Below are 21,591 nucleotides of genomic sequence, written 5' to 3'. Positions count from 1 at the left end.
TGGCACCCTGAGAACAGCCTTTCTTTTTGCACCTGTAATGATGTAAGTTAACCCTACAGAGTAATAATATACCAAGCTCGATAGCTGCAGTTGCTGAAGTGCGGCCAGTATCCGGTATTCGGGAGGTAGTGGGTGCGAACCCCACTGTCGGCAGCCCTGAAGATTGTTTTCCGAGGTTTCCTATTTCCACACCGGGCAAATGCTGGGGCTGTTCCTTAATTAAACCCATGGCCGCTTCCTTCCCACTCCCACTCCTAGCCCTTTCCTGTCCCATTGTTGCCATAAGACCTATTTGTGTTGGTGCAAAGTAAAGCAACTTGTAAAAAAAAAAAAAAAAAAAAAAAGATAATAATGAAACTTCATATTTAAGGATAAATGTGGTTTGTTATTGATCTGAAAAAGTAGCATTCGTAAGGTTAGGTTATGAAGTGAATTGTTGAAAACATGTTTTGGTATATTAAAAAATTATTAGTCTGCATAAAAACTAATCAAATCATTCATCAGTGATCTGGATTTAGGACTGTTGCCCAGGTGGCAGATTCCCAATCAACAGTTTACCTAGTCTTTTCTTAAGGGGGAGAGCCTTAGCTTAACACGGGGAAAATAGGCCAATATTCATTCGATTGTTATATATGCTACAAACGTTGTTGACAAATGCTGCACATATCCCAGGATTGGCATGCTTCAGAGCAATCAGAAGCAACTTCAATAATGCCAAAATTCTAATTATAACATTTTAAAATAAAATGTTCAAAATTTCCCGCTTTTTTAAACAATATATCACGGTTTCGTTCATAACTCTTACTGTTTCACGGATGATTATGACTTTTTCGGAATTTCCTCCCATAGGGTTGTACTACAATCTGTACCTCATTCAGATCAATAGGATTTAAATTAGATTTTATATAACCTATTTATTTACTAAAATATTAATATTGTTTGGTGCTCGGAATAAAAACCCGACAAAAAATCCAAATCACAGTCTATGTTAATGATTGAGGTTCATTTTTTAGCTGGAAGTTTGATACACACTTTAAAAAAAGGAAAAGTGTGAAAATTCTTATAAACTTGAAAACTATAAGGGAAACAGTCATGTATTGTTAAAAAGGCGGGAGATTTTGAACATTTTATTTTAAATTATTAAAATTTTTAAAATTCTGACATTATTGAAGTTCCTTCTGGTTGCCAGGAAGCATGCCAATACTGGGATATGTGCAGCAATTGTCAACAACAATTGTAGCATATTTAACAATCGAGTGAATATTAGCCTATTTTTTCCCTTTGTTAAGCTGGGTCTCCTCCCCCCAGTGTTTTCAAAGAAATTGGAAATTTATCAAACATTTTCCTTGATTTCTTATTCCAATCCCGTACTTCTTGTCCTGTAAATGAGCGTTGTATGTAAGCTTTGGGAAAGCATTCTTTCTGATTATATTAGAAATGTTTGCGAAATTAATAACTAGTTCGATAGAAGGCAGTTCGGTTTTAGGAAAGGTTATTCCACTGGAGCTCTACTTGTAGGATTCCAGCAAGATATAGCAGACATCTTGGATTCAGGAGGTCAAATGGACTGTAGTGCTATTGACTTGTCTAAAGCATTTGATAGGGTGGATCATGGGAGACTACTGGCAAAAATTAGTGTAATTGGACAAATAGGAAAAGTCCTCTCAATTTTAATTACTGCGTTGATGGGGTGATTATAAAAAATAAAAAACCATGAACCAGTTTTAGTACTGTAATAACGTGAACATTTTGTTCTAAATTTTGTCTTGTCTTATGTTTGTAGGTTCAAAGTTCCAACCCCTACCAGCCAAGCCGGCCCGGGTGAAGACCTGACTCCAGACTTCATGAATATCTTGGGTATGATATTCAGTATGTGTGGATTAATGATGCGGGTGAGTTGTATAATTGTCATTTATTCACTGTACCTTTTAATTATCCTATTTTATTTGGTCATGGAACTAATTAAATTAAAACTACCCAGTACCCAGTCAGTGAACACGAGGAATGTGGTGGGATCTTGAAGAAGAATGACACAAAATACATAGAAAATTGAAATTTATTATAGAACATGCATCTCAAAAATAATTCACAAATTAACAAAAGTTGTCTTTCTTGATGTTGGTAAACTTTCAAAATCCTTGGAATTGAAATCCACTCACTTCAATATGCATGGAGAAATATAACATACAAGTGATCTTTTTCCTTGCAGATTTGGAATAATTAGCATAAACTGTAATATATATACCTCGCATTAATTCTTCTATGTGATGAATAACAAGGATAGGCTAATGGGTGTTCCACCGAGTTGTAAAGCTCTCCTAAATGAGCTTACTGAAGCTTCAGATGTTAACCTATATACATTAAATAAATTATTTACAGCATCTGCACTGATCAAATATTTTCTAGTCTCATTCACAGAATTCTGTAATTTCTGAGTCAATGTCGAGATTATGTATAATTCTAGGTAATCATTAACATTTCTCCTCAATTTCTCCACCTAGAAAATTTTATCACTTCATCATTAGCACGTGTTTTTCACTAAATCATGAATTTCTTTGCAAAATTTGGCTCAAAATGCAAAACTGATTACCTTTAAGTAAAATCACCAAATTCTTCTTCTTCTATCGTTTTTCCCACACCTTTTGGGGTTGCGGGTGCGAAATGTGTATCACATGTAGATTTGGCTCCGTTTTATGGCTGGATGCCCTTCCTGATGCCAACCCTTTGTGGAGGGATGTAATCATTATTGCCTGTTTCTGTGGTGCTTGGTAGTATGTTGTGTGAATGTGAAGAGGACGTTGTTGGGACAAACGCAGCCATCCCCCGAGCCAGAAGAATTAACCCTAGAATACTAACATACGTAAAATTAACATGTATGCGTGATATAAGTGCGCACTGCTCCTTCCTGCATTTCTCCCAACAGACCACCTCCATGTAGTGCTTTCACTGATCAATGTGGATGATGTCACCATAGTATTTAGATACACGAGTGTGGAACGAATGCCGGGAGAGTTCATTTTCTGTAAGTCACTGCACTTTTTTTTTGCATATTGTTTGTATTGACGCATCATGATTGGTACGTAAAACTTATGTATTAATAGTATGTAACAGGTACTTGGATGTTGTCATACGCAGGTAGGTTGCTAATTCCGGATGGTTGCTTTATAGTTATTGGGCATGTGGCTTTCTAGGATTGTCGTAGGTACGACATCGTAATTGGTGTTAAACCTTCAATTATTATGTTTAATATATTTTAATCATAGTTGTTTAATGCTAAATTGTCTTTTATTAAGTGTTAAGCATAACTAGTATATGGTTTCTCTGTAAATATGTAGTATAAAATTGTATAACCTCAAATACGTATTGTTTAACCTCAAAATCTATAGAGTCGAAAGCGGTAGAAAATTCCATAATGTTCGTATGTTAGACTTATTGTACTATATTTGGTATGTATGAAGGGTTCTGGAAACTTACTGTAAGGTTTTATTATCCAGATACATGTAGAGACATACGAATGTTGTAGATATTTCCATGTACATTTTTAAATATTGAAGGAAGGTTCGAGTACCCATTCGACTAGCTGGTCGATCGATATTTCGAATGTGTTTCATTAGAGTGTTGTAAGAACTCTTCCAGAAGATGATCATTCTAGATGGTTGATCGAATAGTATATATGTCGAGCTGTCAGTCAGTGAAGTCAGTTCTTAGTTCTAAGTTCGCAGTTCTTAGTTTTTGGGACTCAGGCAAGTGATGAACTGGGACTGACTGTTGGGCTCCGAGGTGGAGTCAGATCATTGGACTCGAGTGAGTGAGTGAGTGAGGCGGGAAATGCAAGAGAGTGCACGAGTCAGTGTTGTTGATATCTGTACTGGTTAGAATCGACTTCAGGGTACTCCGCTATTGAGTTTTATATATAGTGTCATTTGTGACTATGTATAATTGTGTGTTGTGACGTACAGTGTAAATAAAGTAAATTATATAAGGAAGTGAGCGTGTTCTTGTGTTATATTTATTTACGTAAAATAAAATCACAACATAGAACGGTAGGATACAATGGGTAAACGAGGAGTGAAATAGGAGGAACTCATTTGCCGTATTCTTGATGAGCTGGATGAAGATGAGAGCGGTTTAGAAACTGAATCTGTGCACAAAGTCCCTCCAATGATGATCCAAACTATTCGCCCAGTGACAATGGTTATGAAGATAATCTCAACTGTGATCCAGATTCACGAGCTTCCGTTGAAATTCAGTAAATTGAGTGGCCATCGAAAGGGAAATCTCAAAAAGGAACTAGGAAGAGAATAACAGAAGCGACTACTTCAAACAGCTCAGCTTCAACCTCTCAAAACCTCTGGAACAGCTTTTTGTTGACTGTGAAATGGATGAACTCTTCAGTAAGGATGGGCGTATATGGAAAGCAACTGATTCAAACACAGGAAAATACCCAAGAATGAACATAGTTCATATCCGATCAGGACCTATGTCGAACGTAGAAGCTTATCCACTTAGGAGTTTTGAATTATTCTTTTCTAACAACATAATGCAAACTGTACTTCGTAATTCTTAAATAATATATTATGTGGAGTTCGCTTATTTTTTTAGTGTGCATATGGACATGCACGTAAATTTTACATATGTTAGTACTGGGCAGCTAACGAATAATGTTAGTACTGTAGGGTTAATCAGATGCGATTAAAATCGCCGACCCAGCCGGCAATCAAACCCAGCAAACTCTGAATCGAAGGTCTCAACGCTGACCATTCAGCCAAGGGGTCGGACTAGCAAAGTCACAAAATAATTGACAAAATTATGTGGAATCACTTTTGGATTCAAGAAGCATAATTAAATGTGATTTAAAAAATGATGAAGTCTCTCATCCATCCTACGAGAACTTTCAGCATCAGAATATGTGTGTCTAGGTATATAATTGGTAGTGTATGTAGAGCAGGTTAATGTATTGATGTGACTGCCATTCTTCTTTCCTTGAAATGAGCATACGGACATTTTGTGGAAGCTGCAGTGAAGGTTTTATGGATCTGAGTCAATAATGTTGACAGTAAGAGGTAATTTTTCAATGTACTGTATTAAAATCTGATTAGAGAATAGCTCTGACCTCCAGTAATATGGAACTCATGGTATCTCTGTATTTTTAAGACTAATGTGTAAAGTACGTAGGCTAGGTCCTACTTGCTCAAGTGGCAGGATTTTTTCCAAACATTCTTGCTTTTGATATATGTAATATATATTTTCAGCAACATAACTCTCATGTTTCTTGTAGATATGTAAAAACAAAACATGTTGTTTTGCTGCAAATATGCTGTCAACTACTGTTTGGTTTAACTTTATTGCTGAAAAGTGGAAATAATATTTAGCAAAGTTATTGATGAAATGAAATAAATATAGCAAAAAGGATACCGAAATTATGTTTTTTGAATTACAAAATCAGGTAAACATTTTCACCACAAACAGGTGCTTTTATACATCATCGTTAATTCTGAGTGAATTAAAGAATTATCTCAAGTCCATCATTGATTAATTCATCTATTCTCACTTGTTAAAGTCAAGACCCTATTCTTGATTATATTAAGTTATATGTCTCACTTTCTTCAAAAGTATGAAAACTGTCTGATTTAAATAATTAATAATCCCCAGTGAAAGTATGGAAGGTGATCATAGATTATTGATTGTGGAATTAAAACAAGTAAAAATCCCAAAAATTGTATTAAAGAAGAAACCAAAGATCAGGATTTGGGAATTGGAGGAGGAGGATAAAAGAATGGCACCCAAATTGTATGAAAAGGAAGTTGCCTAACACGGAAATACGAAGTGGAGAAGAAGAGTGGGACAATTTAAGATAGACATTTGTGGAAGCAGCATTTGAGGTATGCGGGACAACAAAAGTAAAGGTTAAGGGAAAGAAGACACGGGGGTGGACAGACAAAATTAAAAAAGAAATGAAAGAAAGGAACAGAGTCAAGAAAGAAATGGATAAGGAAAAGCAAAAAACATATCAGAGGAATGAGAATAAGATAGAAAGGTTACATGTGAAATACAAAAGATTGAAACTACAAGTAAAGAGGAGTATCAAGGAAGAAAAGGGGAAATGTTGGGGAGAGCTTACCAACAAAATTGAGCAAGATAGTCGAGGAAATCAGAAACTATTATACAGAGTAATAAAATTGAAAAGAATAAATCAAGAAAACTCAAGGCATGAGAGGGAAGATAGTTCCATAGTACATGACGAAAAAGGTCTTCGGAAGGTGATGGCAAAGTATTTTGAAAAACTTCATAATGTGGATGACTGCTCGGAGGAAGAAGGAGATAAGAAAATGGAAATAATAGATGGAGAAAAAGAAGGGAACCCGATAACATGGTTGGAACTTGAGAGGGCAGTGAAAGCAATGACCAAAGGTAAAGCAAGTGGAAAAGACAAATTCAATGATATGATTAAGGGAACAGGAAGCAATAGACTACAGTGGCTATACAGAGGCCTCAATGCCATATGGAAGGATGAAAGGATACCTGAAGATTGGCAACAAGGAAGCATTGTACCACTGTTCAAAAAAGGAAATAGGAAGAAATGTGAAAATTATAGAGGTATAACCCTATTATCATATGAGCTAAAAATAATGGAGAAAGTCATAGACAAAAGAATGAGGGATATAATAGAAAAACAGTTAGAGGAAGAACAATATGGCTTTAGACCAAATAGATCAACAGTAGACTTGATATTTACAGTGCGAACGATAATGGAAAAACATCTGGAAAGGAACAAGGAAATCATATTCGTGTTTTTGGATTTGGAAAAACCTTATGATACAGTTAAGAGAAAAAATGTATGGGAATGCCTACTGAAAAGGAATGTACCAAAATCATTAATTAACAAGATAAAAATGTTGTATCATGGGAGTAACAGCAGTGTGCAAGTGGGAGTGGTGACTCTGAAACATTTTATAGAAAAGAAGGTCTCAAGCAAGGAAGTGCACTGTCATCATTATTGTTTATTATATTGATGGATGAAATCACGTGTAAAACAGAGTATCAGTAGTGATGACGTGAATGCTTTGGTATTTGCAGATGATGTGGTGATTTGGGGAAAGGGAGAAAAGGAAGTACAAAGGAGTCTGGATATTTGGAATGAAAATCTGAAGGAGTTTGGAATGGTAATTGGTAAAAAGAAAACTGTAGTCATGCACTGTGGAAAAGAGAAAAAGAGAAGCCAAATGAACATAGAAGGAGAATGGTTAGAGAATGTAGAACAGTTTACATATCTGGGTAGCATTATTAATGAAAGTAATGAAATCAATCCTGAAATGAATAACAGACTAAGTAAAGGTACAACATTTTATCAAGTCGGAAAGCTTTTATGGGATGACAAAATACTCAAGAGAACAAAATTAACATTATATAAACAGTATTTCATACCAATTGTAACATACAGAATAGAAACACTGGTAACTAATAAGAGACAAGCAGTAGAAATGAAATTTTTCAGAACATCGGTTATAAAGATAAGAAGAGATAGAATTCAAAATATTAAAATCAGAGGAGAGCTAAATATAGAACCGTTAGTACAGAACATACAGAATGCAAGGCTGAGATGGTTTGGACATGTAAACAGAATGGGAAAGGAACGGGTAGCAAGAAGCGAATTGGAAAGAGACCAGTTGGAAGACCGAGAAGAAGGTGGATGGATCAGATTTGGAAGGACATTAGAGAAGCTGGATTGGATGTGGTAGAAGTAATGGAGCAGGAAAAGTGGAAGGACAGCAAGGAGTGGAGGATGCTTGTTAACCACACCCGGGCGATTGGAGTGGGACATTGATGATGATTATGGTGATGATGATGATGATGAACATAAAAACCATTTTTGGTGTGTATACATTACAGTATTATGATATTTTAGCTGAAATTACATTTACTCACCTAAAACATATGTCAGTTTGAGTTTCTACTGTATTTCGCTTGAGGAACATCTCTTATCAGTGTTTAACAGTAATCTGCCAACACGTTTGGGGACCATTTACCCTGGTAGCGCCTTTCCATTTCCGCGATGTCCTTGTGGAAACGCTCCCCATGTTCGTCGCTCACAGCCCCTAGGTTTTCAGGGAAGAAATCGAGATGGGAGTGCAGGAAGTGTATTTTTAGAGACATATTACATCCCATTATCTTGTAGTTGTCAGTCATCTCACTGACAAGTTCTCTGTAGTTATGAATCTTGAAGTATCCTAGAAAGTTTTTTACAAATTTTTTGAAAGATTGCCATGCAGCTGCTCCTTGCATATGTAAGTGGTTTTCAAATTGCATATCATTCATCAGTTCTCTTATTTGAGGGCCAGCAAATATTCCCTCTTTAATTTTAGCATCGCTGATCATTGGGAACTTATTTTTTAGGAAGGTAACAGAATTCTTAAACAAGCCTAGTTAGATATGCAGTGGAGACAATAAGATTTTTTCAGGTTGTAGAAGTGGCAAGTGAAGAACATTTCCATGTCCTGGATTAAGTGACTCTTTTTGGCCAGTTACTTTGAATATAATGATTTACTTTATCTCTGCTATTCCACTTGCACAAGAAGCAGCATAATTTGGTATAGCCAAGCTGTAACCCTAGTAATATGGCTATAACTTTGAAATCCCCACATGTCTGCCAAGAATATTGGTCATACATGATAACAGAAAGTAAGAGCTTCATATTATCGTAATTTTCCTTCAAACCAACTGCATGGGCTAAAGGAATGGATGGATATATGTTTCCATTATGTAGTAATATTCATTTCAAACTTGTTTTCGAAGAGTCTATGAACAAACGCCAATCCTCAACTTTATGCTCAACACAGAGTGACTAGAATAAATTCCTAACATCATTGCAGAAAACTAGGTCCTCTTCTTTAGAAAACAAATGCTCCAATTCCTTTTGGTCTTTGCGGAAAAACTTACTTTGGCATCGCCCTGTAGTAGCTTCCATCCTTTCAATCTTGAGGCGAGTAATTCTGCCTTGCTTTTACTTAAACCAAGATCATGAACCAAATCATTTAAATCCTCCTGTGTTACAAAGTGAGGTTCATTTATAGTATCATCTTCCGCAAAATCTGTATTCTTCTGTAAATTATCCTGCTGTTCGAAAAATTCTTCGGTCTTGTCATCTGGTTGTGGAGTTGGTATGGGAAGTCCTGGCCCATGAGGCACTGGTCGAATTGCTGAATCCAAAGATGGATATTTAACAGTATGTCTGGACTTCGAACTTATTCCAGATGCATTTGTCAAGCAGAAGTAGCAGTCTGTCAAATGATCCTTAGGTTCGCGCCATATCATAGGTATTGCAAAAGGCATATGGCGGGATTCTTTTAACCAGCCAGTTAATAGTGTTCCGCATTTCGTACAACATATTTCTGGGGCCCATGTCTTATTCTGGTCTATTTTGTTGTTCAAATAAAAGTGATAAGCCGTTCTTATAAGAGGAGTAAACTTCCGTCTCTGTGCTTTGAAAGTCAGCCCACCGCACACGTAACAGAAGTTGTTTTTATCATTTATGCACTTTTGAGACTTATTTCTTATACACACTACACACTCAATACACTTTACACTACACCTTATAACTTAATGCACTACAATGGATCGTATTACACATTTCTATCACAATCCAATTGACAATGGAAAAGAGCACAGAATTAGCTTCTTCCTTTTAAGAAAGCTCCAACTCGTAGTGTGTCCATAGCAAAAGTCACTATGGGTTCTCTGAAATTCCGCTACACTCCACCACTCAGTGTCGGAAGATAAATTCTAACAAGCTTTCTTCCAATTTGCAAAAATGTTGGAAATACAATTGCAAATTTTACTATTTTACTATTTTCTAACTTCTTCGAAGTGGTCTTGTTTTCAATTTGTGGACAACATGAAAACCTTTTCAAGTTCTTATTGTGCTCCATGTTTCCGATCGTTCACTATAAGTTGTCTGAAGTTAATGAGGTTAGATAGAATTAACCTATCCCTTGGCATACTAGACCCATTTAGAATATGCTAGTTAGCAATTTAAAGTTACATTGCAACAACACATTCCACTACAGTTGGGCACACTGACTCATCTGCAAACTTTACCTTAAAATCATTGTTTTGCAGGAGAATATAATTGTTGTAACTCGTGAATTCAAGGCGACAGTCACCAAACTTTATTGTCCACTGTTGACAAAATGAAATTAAATTTGAATATAAAATACTCCTTCTAATCAGCATTATTTTCAAAATTACAAAAAAATGGTGGGTGATGGAAAATTTCTGACTTCATTTTCAGAATCAGCAAATGAAAATACATTAGAAACACCGGAAGTTGTTCTGTAACAAATTCATTGTCGACCAGTGTTATCGAAGATTATCAACGACTTAAATTACACATAATTCATAAATAATTACATTGCATAAATCTTGCTTGGGTTATTAAATTTTTAATTGAGTGTTCTTTGGGAATGATTATTATGTAAAATTGCACAGGTCACTTCATCGCAACTCACTCGTGCTCATTAATATCCTCTCCAAAAGCCTATATTATGACTCGAATTCTGTAACTTGAACCACCACCACCGGGTGAACACCCGTTTATCATGCTATCTAAAACTAGGTCCTTTGCCTTGCGCACTTTTCACTTCCTAAAAGTATCTTAGCTTAACAGCAGCAAATTATTAAACTCACAATCCCTTTATTTTTATATTTAACACATTATGGTTATTATTTTTATCATTTATTTTTATGTTATACTTTAGCCCTAATTCATGAGAATAATATAAAGATGACAATCTGTCCTACAATGAAATAAAGTAAGATGAGGGGTCATAATCCACATAAATCCAAATAAGAAATAAATCTTACACATCCCAATTCAACTCTAATTATCCAAGTTTTAATGAATTGGTCTGTGATTTTTCATATGCGATTATTATTATTGTTATTATTATTATTATTATTATTATTATTATTATTATTATTATTATTATTATTATTATTACTGCACAATGCTGAAATATTATTAAATAATAGAAGATGCACAATATCCACACAATTTCAATGGATAGAACTACTTCAGTCATACACAAAATCTATCAACACCATAATAAGATTATAAGCGAAAAGATTCTCACTCTACACTAAATTAACAGAAAATACTAATGCAAGGAAGAAGATCATATTAAGTTCTACTGAAATTGGAAATAATATGTACAGACAGTACTTATATTTATAGTGATGGAAGTTGATTGCAGTCGACCTGGAAACAGCTCATGATGTATTCCCCTTAGAATCTGGCAGCATGATGCTGGCACATCATTGTGGAGAATTTCCATGTTGGGTGTACCAAGAAGATTCTAGAGGTTACTGTTCTAAGCAGCATGTCGATTCTGCTATCCTTGTGTAGATACACACAAAATTGGAGATTTCTTCTCACTCTGAAACTAAAATTCCACATTAAAATGTGTTCCAAGCAAAGTTACTTTAATATCAGTCGTCATCAATAATACTTGGAGCTAAATTTTCACTGTTTCCATCACACATATTTAAAATGAGCAGTTTAATAAATGCATCTGGCAGAAGACGAATATAATAGTTCAGATTTTCAATATGTGCCAGGTAACTGAAAAATGCTATGAGAAGAATAGGCAGTTATATTTTAAAGATCAAGCGAAGGCATATGACAGAGTACCGAGGGAAAAGATTTTCACGTTCAATTTCCGGGCGTTGAAAGTGTCTAGTCCACATTGCAAATTACAGTTAGAAGCTCGCTTGCCACCTTGTGGAGAAATATGCTATAAGTTGTGCAGAGAATATCTCTTAGAGTAGAGTCAGCTCAGATTAAGAGTAAGAACTTGATAAGATTAAGAGAACAGGTGTCAATTACTCACAGCTTTTATTACATTACAGTCCAGAAGGTGGGATCAGTTAAAACCCAATTATAGATTTTCTTCTCGTCTTTATAAAATTTCGTTCATTCGAAGCTCGTCTTGTGAAGAATTCCAGAGTTAACCTTGAAGAATGTTCACTCACCACGACGGTAACAAGACATGGTCTAAACAAATGAGAAATCATATAGTTTTTCGATAATACAGACCACTATCTCATCTGTAGTGAACTAAGTATCTCTAGGCCTAGGGAAGAGAAAGTGAAATCTGTCTGCAAACGAATAAGGGTAGAAAATCTCCAGGACGAGGAAATTAGACAGAAGTACATGGATATGATTAGTGAGAAGTTTCGAACAGTAGACAGTAAGCAGGTTCAGGATATAGAAAGTGAATGGGTGGCATACAGGGATTCTGTAGTAGAAACAGCAAGGGAATGCCTAGGAACAACTGTGGGTAAAAATGGGAAAAAGCGATTGTCTAGGTGGAATAATGAAGTGAGAGCAGCTTGTAAACGTAAAAAAAGCTACCAGAAATGGCTCCAAACAAGGACGGATGCAGACAGAGAATTTTACGTACATGAAAGAAACAGAGCAAACCAAATAGTTGCTGAATCCAAAAAGGTGCCATGGAAGATCTGGTAATAACCTGGAAAGGCAAGGTCAAGCATCAGGGAAACCTTTCTGAACCGTAATAAAGAATCTTAGGGAGGGAGGGAGGGAAAAAGGAAATGAATAGTGTTTTGGTTAAATCAGGTGAATTCATAATAGATCCCAGGGAATGAATGGACAGGTGGAAGGAATATTTTGAAAAACTTCTCAGTGTAGATTGAAATACTTCTGCTGATGGCATGAAGAACTGCATTCATTGAGAGGACGTGATGGTGGTGAAATTACACCTGAGGAAATGGAAAGAATGGTAAACGAACTCCATTATTATAAAGCAGCAGGAATAGATGAAATTAGATCTGAAATGTAATGGGAATGCAGGGATGAAATGGCTTCATGGTGTAATAAGATTAGCATGGAATGTTAGGCAAGGTGCCTTCTGATTGGACAAAAGCAGTAATTGCACAGGGAACAGGATGTATTTCATTGATCAGTATACCAGACAAGGTGTTCACTGGCATCTTGGAAGGGAGGGTGCAATCATTGGTTGAGAGTAAGTTGGGTGAAAACCAGTGTGGTTTCAGACTACAGTGGGGCTGTCAGGTTCAGATATTCAGTATGTACCAGGTAATTGAATAATGCTATCAGAAGAATTGACAGTTATGTTTTGCAGATCTAGAGAAGGCATATGACAGAGTACCGAGGGAAAAGATGTTCACTGTACTGGGGGACTATGGGATTGATTATTAAGGTGCAGTGTGTTTGTTTACGGGTGGGGCCGGGAGAAACCTCCCTAGCCATCGGCAGGCTTGAGAAGCGCCAGTCAAGGTCGAGAAGGCGACAGTTGTAAGCCAGCCAGATGTGCAGTGCGTGTGTAACGCAGTGGTTAGAAATGCAATAGGCTAAATACCCGCTTGAACAGAGAGTTTTTATGTACGATACATATGTAAAAACAGAGTCATGTAGAGAGGTGTTTAGAAAATTTTCATTGAAATGTCCATGTGTTCCAATTCCGGGTAGAGAAACTGTTAGACAACCTGTTAGTAAGCTAAGGACAAGAGGATCGCTAAATGCTTCAATTCCTAAGCAAAAAAGAAGAATATTGACGGAGAACAAAATTGGTGATATCAGTGCATCATTCACACGCTCTACAAATCTCTAAGACGTGTTTCACAGGAAGTTAGTGTTTCAAAAACATCCCATTCTGCTGCCATTAGACTTCTAAAATTAAAACCATATAGAGTGTATACTGTGCATGAATTACGGCGTAGAGACAATGAAAAGCGAGTTTGGTTTTGGAATTGGATGTTCCAAAGTATTGTGGACAGTAGTGTGGATCCTCATTAAATAATTTTTTCTGATGAGGCATGGTTTTATCTACAAGGACATGTTGCCTCGCAGAACAATCGGTATTGGAGTACACATAATCCCCATTTAATTCATGAGGTTCCATTGCACGAGGAAATTAGTGTTTGGTGCGGCGTTATAGTGAAGCGAAATATTGGGCCCATTTTTTCAGGACACAATAAATGCACAAAGATATTGCCCTCTTATACTAACGCCATTTTTCCAAATGTTATCAGATTATGAGAAATTTTATGTGTATTTCCTACAAGATTCAGCAACAGCCCGTACAGCTCATGAATCCACGAACGAATTAATTGACATGTTTGGGGAAAGGATCATTTCTCAGGGTTTATGGCCGCCACGTTTCCCTGACCTCACAGTGTGTGATTTATATGCGGGGAACATTAAAAAATAATGTTTATAGAAATAATCTGCACAACGTATACGAATTGAAGGAGAATATACAACATTAATTGGGAGAATTACCGAACAAGAACTTACCCGTGTGAACCGTATTTTTATTAAACAATGTCAGAACTGTGTGGCAGTAGACGGACATCACTTCCAACATCGCCTATAACAAGATAAGTACTGCATAGACTAATTAATTAATGTGTCTTGGTACCACTGTAATATAGACAGTGGAAGCATACAGATAGCTGATTCCGCCCGACAGTGTAGCTAGTGCCCGGCAAGCGATGCTTCGACGTTGACTGTCATGTCTCAAGCCTGCACGTGGCTAGTGCCAGGCAAGCAAGGTTTCTCCCGGCCCCACCCGGAAGTGAACGCACTCTAGATTATTCAAATCAATAAGTGGCATTTATGTTGGCAATTGAGCTTCAATGAAAATTGGTGATTAAATTAGTTTTTGGTTAAAGGTACTTAGCAGTTAGACAAGGTTGTATACAGATATCACCCAGAGAACCAGTCGTCATGTAAACATGAGCACGTGCCCTCGGAGATAGGTTTGCACGTGGTTGGGTTAACGTTTATTCGTTAGTGCTTCCAGGGGGCACCTGCGCGGAGACATGAAAATAGTTCGTTAGCTACATCACGGCGAATGTGTGCATTCATGCAAAATGTCCGAAATATAATTCCTCAAATCATTTAAATCAGAAAAATATAGAAAAAACGATCTATATTCATTGTTATTTAATATAAACAAGCATTTCAAATTGGAGAGCGCCAGGAACGCATGCTCTCGTGCTTGACCCGCCATTTTGTTAAGCTGTGAGCATGGAAGCAAGTAGATACAGTGAGTGAGTGTAACATTACTTGTTCTTTTGCAATATGGATCACCGAGTTGAGTCCGTTAAGCATCGCAAAGGGAAGCCTTTGAAAAGTGGCGAGAAGACAATTTGTATTGAATGTGTTTCAGAAATGTTTTGAAAAATATCACACTTTAGCTTTAAAGGATATTGTGAAGTTGTCATCCGAGTTCACTGGTGTTTCAGAGTGGAGCATTAATTCCGCGCGCAGCGAACGACTGCACCAAGGATTGGTAAAAACCCCTGAGAAATTGAAGAAGCGCCAGAAACCTGTGTTAGAGATTCAGTGCGATGAATTTGTTAGAAGTGCTGTGCGGCGTAAAGTACATCAGTTCTTCGAGAGAAATGAGCAGCCAATGGAAAAAATAATGGATTTTGTGAATGATGATCCCGAACTACCCAATTTTAAAAGAAGAACATTTTACATGCTTCTTCGGGAAATAGGTTTCGAATTTGTTAAAAGAAATAGGAAAACCCTTGTTTTTGATCGCAAAGACATACTGCTTTGGCGGAGGTATTATTTGAGGAAAATTCGTGCATTTAAGCAATCTGAGCGAAAGGCGAGAGAGGAATCCGACTTGGAAGGAGTTCGTCCTTTATCAGATTCTGATTAGGTAAAGTACTGCACTTTTTTTATTGTTTTAATATTGCCTTGTCTATGCTGTATGTTCTTCTGTAGAATTTTATTTTATTGAAGTATTAAATGTGTGAAGTTTTACTTATATGCGCTGTTGTGATTGATTGATTGATTGATTGATTGATTGATTGATTGATTGATTGTGTATTTACGTTTCGGCCATAAATTCAGATCTACCTTTCTTTTCTGATATGTTAAATATCCAGATGTCATTTGCCATTCGATTTTTGTTTATTTCTCGCGTACAGTGAGTATAATTTGTCTTGTAATCCGCATCACAATTGCGTGTCAATCAGTGGTATCCGGCAAGTCTATGTAGAACTAACTCTGATGTATTACAAGTGATGAAAATCATTTTTCGTCCGTATTGAAAGTTTCATAAACTGTATATAGGATAATATTTTTTGTTTATTTCCACCTATTCAATACATTACAAGATGTTGGCATTTACTTTAAAACATTATTCAGATGAGACATGTTTCGCCTCCTACTGTGAGGCATCCTCAGTCATTATCAAAAACCTTATTATTTTACCAGGCATCTGGTTAAAGATATTCAAAAATGTGTTTGATGATTATAAGAGAGGTAAGATTTACGTTTGTTATAAACATGTTCATGAAGTAACTAAAAATCTAATATATTGATAAAAACATATGTAGTTCTTTGTTGAATAGGACTTGTTTGATTGTACTATAGTAAAAGAAGGTGGCTTGAAGCCGTAGTCATTAATAGATGTCTAATACATAGTGGAAGGCACAAAATATCAGTTCTATGAGAATATACATTACATTCAATTGATACTAAAAACTAGTGGATTCATAGGTAGTACATATAAAATGTTCAATGAAATAACTAAAGATCTAATAAAATGATAAACACATATGTAGTTCTTTGTTGATTAGGACGTCGTATGATTGTACGGCTTAAAGCCGTAGTCATTAATAGATGTCTAATACATAGTGGAAGGCATATGAAATCAGTTCAATGAGAATATATAATACAGTCAATTGATACATAAAAACTGGTAGATTCATAAGCAGTACATTTAAAAATGAAGGCGTCATGTGACTATAAATGACAGTTGATGGCTTAAAGCCGTAGTCAAAGTTTAAAGTATAGGTCAATAACTGCTAATATATGGTAAAAAGATATAAGTCAAAATATAAAGCTTAGTATAAAAAATATGAAGGGAAAACATTCCAATTGTTTGACAAAAGTTACTTGACATTGGCATGCATTTGTCCGTGATATTTATTGGTCAACAGTTCGTAGGTTATTTTAGATTTATTCGGCAAGATTGCGTTGACAAGAAGTTCACCAGATGTTTATAGTTGGCCTAATTTGTATTAGGTCATCAAGAAAGTTGCAGAGATGATGATGGGTGGAAATTCTCAACGTTGATTTGGTTTTTTGACGTGAAGGTTGGAGAGCTGTTGTGTTCTTCTTCTATGACAATATATTTTATAAAACGTTGATTTTAATAATTTATACTATTGAAGAGTATTATGGAAGTTTGAAGAGGCTGTTGAATTATTGTTGTTATAGATTGGTTCTGAAATGAAGAAAAAACTGTAGTTAATTTTGGCGAGAATGAAAGAAAACACGGGAAGGTTTTGTTTAAGTGTTGTTAGTGAGAAAATGTTGGTGCTTACCTATGGCGTTGTAGGCCCGTTTGACAAGCTGTGTGAGGCGCTATTAGGATAATAATGGTCACTAACGGTTTTTACTCCTTGTGTTGTACGTATGTCGTCTGGCCAGAGGGGGATGGGTAGGAGGGGGCGGAGTTGTAGGCTTGTGATTCGCGAACGGGAGGGAGTTGTGAATAGTAGGGGAAGCGGAGGGGCGTGTATCATTTATTGGTTTATGAATGGCGCGTGGAGGGGAATTACGTAAGATGGGAGGGGGAGGGGGGTATGATGTATTTGTTGACGGAGGGGTGTTTGTTGATATTGTTTTGAAAATATTAAAAAACTTTTTCTCCTGAAGGTTTACATTATTGAATAATGTTACTATTTGGTCATATAAAGGGCTTCTATTGTCTATTGGATCATTTAAATTCTTATTAGCATTGAATTTTTGGTCCAAAAATATGTATAAATTTTCGAATTCGGTCATAAGTCTACCTTTTTTTATTGTTTTTAAAATTTGAAGGTCCTGTTCAATTGTGGTAAAGTTGTGCCCCGTTTCTTTCATGTGATTGCTCATTGCTGAGTGTTTATTATGTTTCTGAGCATTGAAATGTTCTGTGTACCTAGTTATGAAGCTTCTTCCTGTTTGTCTGATGTATGAGCTGAGGCACTCATTACATTTTAATCTATAGATACCGGAGCCTGAGTATTTATTATTTTCTGAATTTATTGTATTATGGTTGAAGAACATTTTTTGGTTTGAATTTTGAGTTTTGAAAGCTATTTTGATCTCTTGATTTTTTAAGGTGTTGGTTACTTTGTCTATGATTGGGTTGGTGTATGTAAAGGTTGCGAACTTTTATTTTTCATTTTTTATTGGGGAGAGGTTTGTGGATAGTTTCAATTTAACTTTATTAATTAGTTTGTCTATGATAGAGGGATTATATACATTAAAAGTGGCTATTTCTTTTATTGTATTCATTTCTTTTTTAAAATTGGTTGCTGAAAGGGGAATTTTTAGAGCTCTTTACACCATACTATAAAATGAGGACTGTGTGTGATTGTGGATGAAGGGAACTTTGTTTAATAGTTAAAGGTGTGAATGAGGGTTTTCTGTAAATTTGGAAATCAAACTTATTGGAAGTTCTTGTTATTGTGATGTCAAGAAAATTAATTGATTTGTGGTTCTCGTCCTCTTTAGTGAATTTAATATTGTTATCCAGATTATTTAAATAAGTTAATATGTTTTCACTATTGTTGAGATTTTTGTCAATTATCACTAGCGTGTCATCAACATAACGTAGCCAGAGATTTAATCCATTGATGTTATTTATTATTTTGCTGTTTTCGAGGTTTTCCATATAAATTTCAGCAAGTATTCCGGATAAAGGGTCTCCCATGGCTAGGCCTTCCTGTTTGTCTATTTTATTGTTGAAAGTGAAAAAGTTGTTTTGTAAGACGAAGTTTAGTACTTTTAAGAATTCTTCTATTTCTATTTTGCTTAAATTGCTATGTTTGGAAAGATTGTTTTTTATTATTTCTATAGTTTTTTTTAGCGGGAATGTTTGAATACATGTTAATGACGTCGAAAGAGCACAGTGTGTGATTAGGTTTTAAGTTAAATTTTTTGAGAGTTTCACATAGTTCTATTGAATTTTTGGGGTGTTTGTTATGGAATTTGAAATGTTTTTTGAGAAATTTCTGGAGGAATTGTGAGGTTTTATATGTCGGGCTATTTTGGCTGTTTATGATTGGTCGAATGGGAACGTCCTTTTTATGTACCTTCGGTAGTGATCTGACGGTGGGTAGTTTGGGGTTCATATTAATGAGACTTTGGTATTCATGTTCATTAAATAAAAATGAAGAGTTTTTTAAAAGTGTTTTTAGATTACGTTGAGTTTTTGTAGTGGGATCCTTTGAGATTATTGTGTAGGTCTCATTAGAGAAGAACTCCTCTGTTTTATTATCCTAATAGCGCCTCACACAGCTTGTCAAACGGGCCTACAACGCCATAGGTAAGCACCAACATTTTCTCACTAACAACACTTAAACAAAACCTTCCCGTGTTTTCTTTCATTCTCGTCAAAATTAACTACAGTTTTTTCTTCATTTCAGAACCAATCTATAACAACAATAATTCAACAGCCTCTTCAAACTTCCATAATACTCTTCAATAGTATAAATTATTAAAATCAACGTTTTATAAAATATATTGTCATCGAAGAAGAACACAACAGCTCTCCAACCTTCACGTCAAAAAACCAAATCAACGTTGAGAATTTCCACCCATCATCATCTCTGCAACTTTCTTGATGACCTAATACAAATTAGGCCAACTATAAACATCTGGTGAACTTCTTGTCAACGCAATCTTGCCGAATAAATCTAAAATAACCTACGAACTGTTGACCAATAAATATCACGGACAAATGCATGCCAACGTCAAGTAACTTTTGTCAAACAATTGGAATGTTTTCCCTTCATATTTTTTATACTAAGCTTTATATTTTGACTTATATCTTTTTACCATATATTAGCAGTTATTGACCTATACTTTAAACTTTGACTACGGCTTTAAGCCATCAACTGTCATTTATAGTCACATGACGCCTTCATTTTTAAATGTACTGCTTATGAATCTACCAGTTTTTATGTATCAATTGATTGTATTATATATTCTCATTGAACTGATTTCATATGCCTTCCACTATGTATTAGACATCTATTAATGACTACGGCTTTAAGCCGTACAATCATACGACGTCCTAATCAACAAAGAACTACATATGTGTTTATCATTTTATTAGATCTTTAGTTATTTCATTGAACATTTTATATGTACTACCTATGAATCCACTAGTTTTTAGTATCAATTGAATGTAATGTATATTCTCATAGAACTGATATTTTATGCCTTCCACTATGTATTAGACATCTATTAATGACTACAGCTTCAAGCCACCTTCTTTTACTATAGTACAATCAAACAAGTCCTATTCAACAAAGAACTACATATGTTTTTATCAATATATTAGATTTTTAGTTACTTCATGAACATGTTTATAACAAACGTAAATCTTACCTCTCTTATAATCATCAAACACATTTTTGAATATCTTTAACTAGATGCCTGGTAAAATAATAAGGTTTTTGATAATGACTGAGGATGCCTCACAGTAGGAGGCGAAACATGTCTCATCTGAATAATGTTTTAAAGTAAATGCCAACATCTTGTAATGTATTGAATAGTTGGAAATAAACAAAAAATATTATCCTATATACAGTTTATTTTAACTCTGATGTAATCGCCGCAACCAGGCGAAGTAACGACAGTTCAAAGACAGCCCACGTGATTCTTGCCATGTGCTTGGAAGAAGCCCAGTGATCCTCCAATCAGCGTTCAGACCGCGGATGAATACATACGGATACACAATGTTCTTTGTTTACATCAGGTTCGGTTCTCTCGGTGACGGCAGAACAATCTTTCACCTTTGTTGTTCAGAGTGTACATGGATCATTTACTGGAAGGTATAAAGTGGCAGTGAGAGATTTAGTTAGGTGAAAATTTAGTAGGCACTTTGGCCTATTGCAATGACTTGGTCATAATGGCAGATTATGCTAAATACCTCCAGTCTAATATCTTTGAACTTGCAATGAGCAGGAATTGAAAATTAGTCTTTCCAAGACTAAAGTGATGTTGATAGGTAACAAACCTAAGAGAACTGCATTTCAGATTGGGAGTACAAAGCTGGAATAGGTAGTTAATTTCAAGTGTTTAGTATGTGTATTCGCCCAGTAAGTGAAATTGAATTCAGGTGCAACAAACCTAATGCAGAGAGGTCATGGTGGCGATCAACAGTATTTTGTAAGAAGAAAGTCAGCTCCCAGATGGAACTATCTTTACATCAATCTGCTTTCAACCCAACTTTGCTTTAGGGGAGTGAAAACTGGGTGGATTCAGGACATGAAAGTAGCCAGAATGATTGTTGATACAAGCAGGTGATAATAGTGGCAGGAGGGTCTTTGAATGTGGAGATAAGGACTAAGTTAGGAGTGGACTTGATGGATGAAGCTGTACACCTAAACTAGCTTCTGTGGTGGAGTCATGTGATGTGGATGGAGGAGGAAAGGTTACCTAGGAGAATAATAGACTCAGTTATGGATGGTAAGAGAAGTACTGGGAGACCAAGACAATGATGGCTAGACTTGTTTTCTAATGATCTA

At 35.8% G+C, this 21,591-nt stretch overlaps 1 protein-coding gene across 1 annotated transcript in view; it reads left to right on the top strand.

Annotated features, from left to right (window-relative positions):
• Nucleotides 1-21,591, top strand: part of LOC136863981 (protein Asterix) — a 142,727-nt gene that overhangs the window by 13,495 nt on the left and 107,641 nt on the right. The window contains exon 2 of the mRNA XM_067140449.2: nt 1,784-1,892. Within this exon, the coding sequence (XP_066996550.2) occupies nt 1,784-1,892 (109 nt within the window). The remainder of the gene's footprint in view (nt 1-1,783; nt 1,893-21,591) is intronic.

Source organism: Anabrus simplex, chromosome 2 (genome assembly GCF_040414725.1).
Source record: "Anabrus simplex isolate iqAnaSimp1 chromosome 2, ASM4041472v1, whole genome shotgun sequence".
Lineage (NCBI taxonomy): Eukaryota > Metazoa > Arthropoda > Insecta > Orthoptera > Tettigoniidae > Anabrus > Anabrus simplex.
This window is presented reverse-complemented; position numbering and strand designations above follow the sequence as displayed.